At 46.3% G+C, this 8,405-nt stretch overlaps 1 protein-coding gene across 1 annotated transcript; it reads left to right on the forward strand.

Annotated features, from left to right (window-relative positions):
- The first annotated feature begins 4,705 nt into the window (after positions 1-4,705).
- On the forward strand, positions 4,706-8,405 carry LOC135592337 (probably inactive leucine-rich repeat receptor-like protein kinase At3g28040). The gene is made up of 2 exons (XM_065081731.1): positions 4,706-6,661; positions 6,752-8,405. Exons 1-2 carry the CDS (start codon positions 5,058-5,060, stop codon positions 8,208-8,210), a joined length of 3,063 nt encoding a protein of 1,020 aa, XP_064937803.1. The 5' UTR covers positions 4,706-5,057; the 3' UTR covers positions 8,211-8,405.

Raw genomic sequence — 8,405 nt, forward strand, 5'->3', positions numbered from 1 at the left:
ACGATATATTCTCCTACCGATGCGCGAGTGGGAGAGCGGGTGACGTCGGGCAGGTGCTCCAACATTGTCGGAGATAAATGGGCTTCTATATTGTTCCAGGCGCGGACGTGGCGACCGAAAGGTGCACCACAAGACACCAGCGGGACCCACTACATTTTCTTCCACCGATGATCGAGTGCGTGAGCGGGCTGAAATCGACCTCTAAGCGCGTGGGACCCAGCATTTCGTCTCCCACCAACAAGCGAGTGCGTGAGCGGGTGATTGCCGAAGAGGTGCGAAAACGTTGTGCGAGATAAACGTGCCTTTCACGTTGATTCGGGCGAGCGGATCGTGTTGAGCTGCCTTCCTTTGCTGCGGAAAATACCAGTAATTTTTTTATTTTTCCAAAAATAAGTGACCATCAAAATCTAAATTATTTTAACAATTTCCAAAAAAATAAAAGTAAGAATACTAGCAATCCCATTCGATGGTTTTCTCGATAAATTTTGTAACGAACAATAACATAAATTCTAGATATCACATAAATCTTATCAACTTTATTACTAGATTTTGAATATCGATAGCTCTACTCAATACAGTACATACCGATATATACCGTCGATATATTAAGGTAAATCTTAAAATTTTAAAAATATTTTCACCTATTATATTAGTGCATACCAATCGGTACACCTCAGTATCAATCAAAACACTAGTATTACCTGATAAAAGATATCCACGTACCCATATGTACCATCCGTATCGAACCTGTTTTATTATATGAATCTTAAATCACTCAAATATTTTTTTAAAAAAATCATTACATAATTCCTCTTAAAAGAACCGTGAGTTTCCTTATGTATATATTGATTGAGTAATAGATATATAGAATTATGAATAAACTTTATAAATTTGATCGGGACAAACTCCACAGCATCTTCAAAAAGAAATCGGCTCAAAATAATCAAAAGAAGACAAAAAGGATATGGTCACTTTTGTCCCTTTCATACAAATGGAAGCCTAGTGGTCTAATTGTTGATACTTGTTCCCTCTCGTGGGGGAAGAAATGATGCTTGAAGCCTCTATCAATCTAACTTCCTAAAAGAAAAGCATCAATTCCCATGCACAGCTTTCGGTGCTAACTTTCGCAATTTTCCAAATTCATGTCAAGATGCATACATACTCGATTCAGTAAGATTCATCAATAGTGAATAATTGCGTAAAACAAAGCCCAAAAAAGAATTTACTATTAACTTAAAAAGTAAATTTTTTGGTTATGACCTTAACTTATTTTATTTATATAAGCTGATTGGACGCTCCTAAACACATTAAATATGTTTTGGACACGTAGAAATGGAAAATAAGTGTCTCATAAAGCTATCAAAATGGACGATAGGTAAATATCAAGGATTAGAATCCTTGATGTGATCGATTTGGTTTCTCATAAAGCCTTGAATTAAGTTACCCTTGTAAAGCTTGAAACTAACATTCTCTAAATGGGCTTGATTTGATCGAACATAGGCTTAACTCGACTCTGGCTGAAGCTTGATAAGCTTTGGAGGATCTAATTATGCGAGCGACTCTGATCGGAAGAAGGATTCTTGCTGGCATGTTAACTTGATGTGAAGAAATTAATAGTCTTGACTCAATGATAGAAAATATCTGTATCTCATATATTGTGTTTCGTAGGGGTGCATTTGATAAGACCAAGTTTATATTTGTTTATTCATTTTAGATATAAGTGGGTATAGAATTAAGACATATCTTATATAGTATTCATTTTATAATCATATATATTTTAGGACAATTTTTTTTTAAAAAAAGTCCTCAAGTTTTTAAAAATTTTAATTAGTATCCTAAATTTGAAAAGTTTTCGTAGATCGTCCTTTGCTCAACCCCTAATCGTGTCATCGTCCCATCAGTTGCCCCCCTCGATGGGACCCACCCAACGACGGAGGATGCAATGACCTGTCACACCTTGCTCAACTAACAATCAAGTAGCCCTCGTCTCTCTCACTCAAGTGATAGCAATGACCTTCACCCCCCTTGTGTGAGTAAAGGCACAAGCAATGCTATGTAGTAGTATCTTCGCGATCAATAAAGATAGTGAGGGTCGATGGACCAACCGGAGTTACGTAGCTTCCTCATGCTCCTTCATCACTAATACAATCTCTTCATGTCCTTTTCTCGTTATCAATCATACGCAAGAAAGGAGAGGGCGACTTGCCCTCACAACTAATTATGACGATGAGGATTAGGAGGTCCGAGGATTAGGCATGACTACGACTAATGCGAATGGAGGTACAATTAGGATTGGGTAGAAATTTTTGAAAATAAAAAGATGAAATCATCTTTTCATTCGATTAGAGGTGCTCGTAGAAAATTTGAAAACCGAAGTGTTCTACTCAAAATTTTAAAACTTATTTTTTTTTCTTCCAAAAATTAGTCTAATTTTTTATTTATATGTCAGTAGCATGTTCAGTAAACTTCAAAAGTATCGTGTTTTGATTGCCGAGCTGACGTACATTATGGTATTAGGATGAAATGTTTTGAATTTAAATCTTCTTCGTCTCAAATATGCCTAATTACCTATGAAGAGAAGCATTGGTTGGAAATCTTAGGTGTTGGACGATGACATGTTTTGCACCTCTTCGTCTTCTCTAATTTGTTTAGCAGCAGGGGGCAGAAACAAGGAGAAAAGGGTGGAAGCGACAACTATCGTCGTCGTCGACACACGAGCACAGCCGTGACCGAAGGAATGCGGTCGGTCTGCCAACAATTCACACCGTGAAAGCTGCAGTTCGCAAGGGACTGCTCCATTTAAGTAAGAATTAGGTGCAACAACCCCAACTCGCAGCCGCCGTTCACGAGATCCACAGTAACGCTGCATGTGAGTCTCCCTCCTCGCTGTTCATCCTGCACGGAGACGGAGGAATCGTTCATCTTGTCTTCTCCGGCGGCAGGGACACTTTATGCGATGCCAGCGAGCGAAACTTGGCTGTCGTTCGTCGCTTTCTTTGGCCGAACCATGTCGAACACTGTCATTTCGCCGTGCCTTGTTCGCCAATGTCCGCGAATCGTTCGACGAAATTACCAACAGATGCCGCTTACAGTTAGAGTGACGCGGAAAATATAATTAAGGGTGTCAATGGAAGTAAGCAACAGTCCGGTCATTGCCAATGGGGATTGCGACAAGCCTTACTTCAACTCCATCAGTTTGCATTGTTCTTCCTTCTGAACGGAAAGAAGAGTCACGCCATTGCCACTAGATCTCATTGTCAATGTTGATTGGTCAGAAGCCAATTTGTTTGCGATTATTCCATATTTACCTGACATTGAAGGGATGGGGAGATCCACAGAAGCAAGTACACATGGACTGCACCAGAGACCAGAGAAAAGAAGCACAACATAAATTGCTGCTCACTGCAACGAAATAGTTATCATACAGAATGTCATCATCATCATCAGTACAGATTCGGGAGATGTCATCAATTGGGAATCCAAATTCTGGACCTAAAGAAAGAGACCTCAGGTACACACTACTGGACTTGGTTGGATGTTAGTATTGTTTTTCTTACTACCAATGAAATTTATTTTGCTTTAATATACCAGCGAAATTTCCATGTTGAAATGATTATACAATAATTTTGTTTAATTTGCGCTTAAATAATCGTTCTTTCGTTCTTCTTGTTTATTATTTTACATCATACACTACTTATGTTTTGTTTGTTATATTCACATTATAATCCTTGAAATGATAATAAAAATATTCTTGCAATCTGTGTGATCGAGTTCGAGTTATAAAAATAATCCCTCTTTTTAAGACATAAGATGAGATACACCGATTCTCCTCCATTCTTGTATTTAACCATATTAATGTGCATAGCTTAGAATCCTAATCATCCATGTCTTCTTATCATATAATTTGATAATTTTACGTTTATTCAAATGTGGCATCAGATCTTGATTTTTATTTAATGAGAGCACAGAGTCCTAAAATTCATGCTTTTGTATCATATATAATTTTGTAGAAAGAAATAAAAAAAGCTCATTTATAGCACCTGTGGTTGTTTTTTTTTTTCTTTTGTTATAAATCACAAGTGGATTTACTATTAATAATACAGTGTTAGGGATAATTCAAAGGGGGTGTGTGGTCTCATTATATTTTTCTTTTCTTTATGTTGGATATTGTTAATTAATAGGGGAAATGACACTTGGCAGGTGGTAATACGGTCGACGGAGAAGGGACAAAAAATCAATTAATGACCAGTGAAATATTAAGAATGTTCCCTCGTTAATCTACTATAAAAAATTACCTTAGGCATGTTATTCTTTACTAAATTTATTTTATTTTTATCGAAATTAATTTAAGCATCAGATAGACGAAGTTAGAAAATCCATTCGAAGTCAGCATTTGCGTTCTTTCTCCTATCATTTTTCATTGTTGAAAAGATAAAACGATGCATTTCTACATATGATTTATGGAATAAATTTACTATCAATAATCAAATCTTAATGTCACTCCCCGTAGATCCAAAAAAAAAAAAAAGGGCTCCCCGAAATAATTTTTTTTGATTGGGTTCCCCTAAATTACTTGTTTTGATCTCTTTGGAATGGATTTAGGACCACGCACTCTAAAACAGTACATGTGCAGGACCCGCCCGAGTGGGTCCCACGTGCGGGAGGCGAATGCGGTTCATGCTGTCGTGGGCCACCTGCCCTTGCAGCATATCTCGTCTCTCGATTAGCCGATAACCAACTGCCCAACTGGGGCGCATCACATACTGGCTGGCGGTGGATCAGGCAAGGATGTAGCACACCTTGCAGCAAACGCTCTGTTGTCTCACGAGGAGTTCCCTCCATGCATTCCTCCAAGAAGAGAGGGTAATATATACCCGGTTGCCATCTTTAACCTTTGCTACTCCTCAGTCGCTAGCGGACGAAGAGCCTACAGTCCCAAAGAACGTGACTTCCCTTCTCGCCTTCATTGCTCTTGGTGTTTTCGATCCCTCCAGCTCTCTCCGCAGCTGTCCCAGCCGCAGAAAGACTCGGATGAATCAGTCGTGGGACAGCGGAAAATGATGGTGAAAGGAGACGCACCGGTGCATAGCGGCAGCTGTTTCTTGCAGCCGCCGGAGAGGATGATGAGACTTCCTGATGTGCTCCTACTTCAAATCCTTCTTCTGCCGGTGTTCGCCTGCGCCGTGGATCTTCCGGCGCCGCTGAACGACGAGGTGATGGGCCTCATCGTGTTCAAGGCGGCGCTGGAGGACCCGACGGCGGCGCTGGCGTCGTGGAACGAGGCGGACGCTACCCCGTGCGGCTGGGCGCACGTCTGGTGCGACCCTCGCACGTCCCGGGTCGTTCGCGTCGCCCTCGACTCGCTCTCCCTCTCTGGCCCCCTCCCCCGCGGCCTCGACCGCCTCCCGGCCCTCGCCGCCCTCTCCTTGTCCAACAACAACCTCTCCGGGCCCGTCCCCCCGGGCCTCTCCCTCCTCCCCGCCCTACGCTCCCTCGATCTCAGCCGCAACGCCTTCTCCGGCAGCCTCCCCGGAGACCTCGCTTTTCTCCCCTCCATCGTCTCCCTCGACCTGTCCTCCAACGCGCTCTCCGGCCCTCTCCCGGACTCCCTGTTCTCCGCCGCCACCTGCGGCTCGCTCCGGTTCCTCTCGCTCGCCGGGAACCGCCTCGAGGGCCCCTTTCCGTCCGCATTGTCCCGCTGCTCTTTTCTGCTCTACATTAACCTCTCCAACAACCGATTCTCTGGCTCCCCGGACTTTGAGACCGGCCTATGGTCTCTCTCCAGGCTCCGAGTGCTTGACCTGTCCCATAATTCCTTCTCCGGACCTGTTCCCGATGGCATCGCGAATTTGCATCGCCTCAGGAACCTCCAGCTGAACGGCAACCGCTTCTCGGGAACCATCCCAGCCGGCGTCGGGCTCTGCCGGCACCTGAGCATCTTGGATTTGAGCTACAACTCATTCGAGGGAGCCCTGCCGAGCTCCATGAGGTACCTCGGTTCGTTAACTTCTCTCAAACTGTCGGACAACCAGTTGTCCGGAGACGTTCCTGCGTGGATCGGAAACTTGACGACCATTCAGCAGGTGGACCTGTCAAACAATAAGCTCGCCGGGAATTTGCCTGCTTCTCTCGGCGGCCTAAAAGAGGTGAATTACCTGAGCTTGTCGAACAACCTGCTGACCGGAGCTATCCCGGACACGGTTGCAGGATGCACGAAGCTCTCTGAGCTGCATCTGAAAGGGAATCGTCTCAACGGCAGCGTTCCACTGGGACTGTTCGACCTCGGGCTACAGGTTCTCGACTTGTCATCGAATGAGCTCACTGGCACGGTGCCTGCAGGATCGACATGGATATCAGAGACACTGCAGTCCTTGGACCTCTCAGATAACAAGCTCAATGGTACCATTCCGCCGGAGATGGCGTTGTTCTTTGGCTTGACGTATTTGAACCTCTCGTGGAACGACCTCCGGACTCAGCTGCCGCCGGAGCTCGGGTTGTTTCGGAACCTGTCGGTGTTGGATCTCCGAAGCAGTGCGTTGTATGGCTCGATCCCTGGAGATCTCTGTGAATCCGGCAGCCTCTCCGTCCTGCAATTGGATGGCAACTCTCTGACAGGTCCAATTCCTGAGGAGATCGGAAACTGCTCGTCCTTGTATCTGCTGTGAGTAATTTCATTCTTGGTGCTCCTTTAATGTGATGGCAGATGCGCGTACTTGTATTGATTCTGATTCGATCTCTCTTTGTTTCTTAGGAGCTTATCGCATAATAGCTTGAACGGTTCGATTCCGGCGTCCATGTCGCAGCTAAAGAATCTTGAAATCCTCAACTTGGAGTTCAACAACTTGAGCGGCGAGATACCGGAGCAGCTCGGTGGCCTGGACAATCTCTTGGCGGTGAACATATCGCACAACCAGCTCATCGGCCGGCTTCCGATGGGCGGCATATTCCAGAGCCTGGACTCGAGCGCACTGCAAGGAAACCTCGGCCTCTGCACTCCCCTCGTGATGGAGCCATGCAAACTGGACGTCCCCAAGCCGCTGGTCCTCGACCCCGACGCTTACGCCCGAGGCAACGGCAACGGCCTGCCGGCGGTAACCAATCCGGCGATGCCGATGCGGCACAGAAGGTTCCTCAGTGTCTCGGCCATCGTCGCGATCTCGGCTGCCGTCGTCATATTTCTTGGAGTTATGGCGGTCACTCTTCTCAACATGTCGGCCCGAAGGAGAGCAGGGCTGATGGAGAATGCATTGGAGCGCGTGTGCTCGAGCTCAACGAGGTCAGGGGGGTCGGATCTGGGGACGATGGTGGTGTTTGGTCCCGGAAGCAACCTGAGACCAGAGGATTTGGCTGTTGGCACCGAAGCCTTACTGGCCAAGGCCACCGAGTTAGGCAGGGGAGTGTTCGGGACGGTGTACCGAGCTTCCGTCGGCGAAGAAAGGGTGTTCGCCATCAAGAAGCTGTCAACAGCTAACATCGTTCAGCATCAGGAGGACTTCGATCGCGAGGTCCAGAGACTAGGAAAGGTGAGGCACCGAAATCTTATGCAACTGGAAGGCTACTACTGGACGCCGGAGCTGCAGCTGCTGATATCGGATTACGCTCACCATGGGAGCTTACACTCGAGGCTTCACAAGAGGACCGAATCGACGCCACCGCTTCCATGGCGCGATCGCTTCAAGATCGCGCTGGGGACGGCTAAGGGCCTCGCTCATCTGCACCAGTCGGTCCGCCCTCCCATCATCCACTACAACCTCAAGCCGACGAACATCCTCCTGGACGAGAACTGCCACCCAAAGATATCCGATTTCGGGCTCGCCAGGCTGCTGCAGAAGCTCGACAAGCACATCATAAGCAGTAGATTCCAGAGCGCCATGGGCTATATGGCGCCGGAACTTGCGTGCCAGAGCCTGCGGGTGAACGAGAAGTGTGATGTGTATGGGTACGGGGTGCTGATCGCGGAGCTGGTGACGGGGAAGAAGCCGGTGGAATACGGAGACGACGATGTCGTGATCCTGATCGACCATGTGAGGGCGCTCTTGGAGCAGGGCAGAGTGTTGGATTGCGTCGACTCGAGCATGGGGGAGTTCCCGGAGGAGGAGGTGCTGCCGGTGCTCAAGCTGGGACTAGTATGCACGTCTCAGATACCGTCGAGTAGGCCTTCCATGGCGGAGGTTGTTCAGATACTACAGGTGATAAAGGCACCACTTTAGAATGATCGACGTGAGCTTCCTGATGCCATTGCCACAAACTGTGCCTCTCGCCACTAGTTGCTTTCCTTCGAGCTGCTTCACCGATGCAGCATTCCCAGATCATGCAAGGGAATTCTATTCCAAATATTTCTAATGAAATGATCCATTTGGTGTAGGACTCATGTTAACATGGTTATTTGGTTGACAGCTGTCTAA

Source organism: Musa acuminata, chromosome BXJ1-9 (genome assembly GCF_036884655.1).
Source record: "Musa acuminata AAA Group cultivar baxijiao chromosome BXJ1-9, Cavendish_Baxijiao_AAA, whole genome shotgun sequence".
Classification (NCBI taxonomy): domain Eukaryota; kingdom Viridiplantae; phylum Streptophyta; class Magnoliopsida; order Zingiberales; family Musaceae; genus Musa; species Musa acuminata.

What these genes read in the sequence shown, in the direction of transcription:
- LOC135592337 (XM_065081731.1), top strand. Translation starts at nt 5,058, where the DNA reads ATGATGGTGAAAGGAGACGCACCGGTGCATAGCGGCAGCTGTTTCTTG. An exon ending in TGCTCGTCCTTGTATCTGCT is followed by an intron (nt 6,662 to 6,751) that starts GTGAGTAATTTC and finishes TTTGTTTCTTAG; the next exon opens with GAGCTTATCGCATAATAGCT.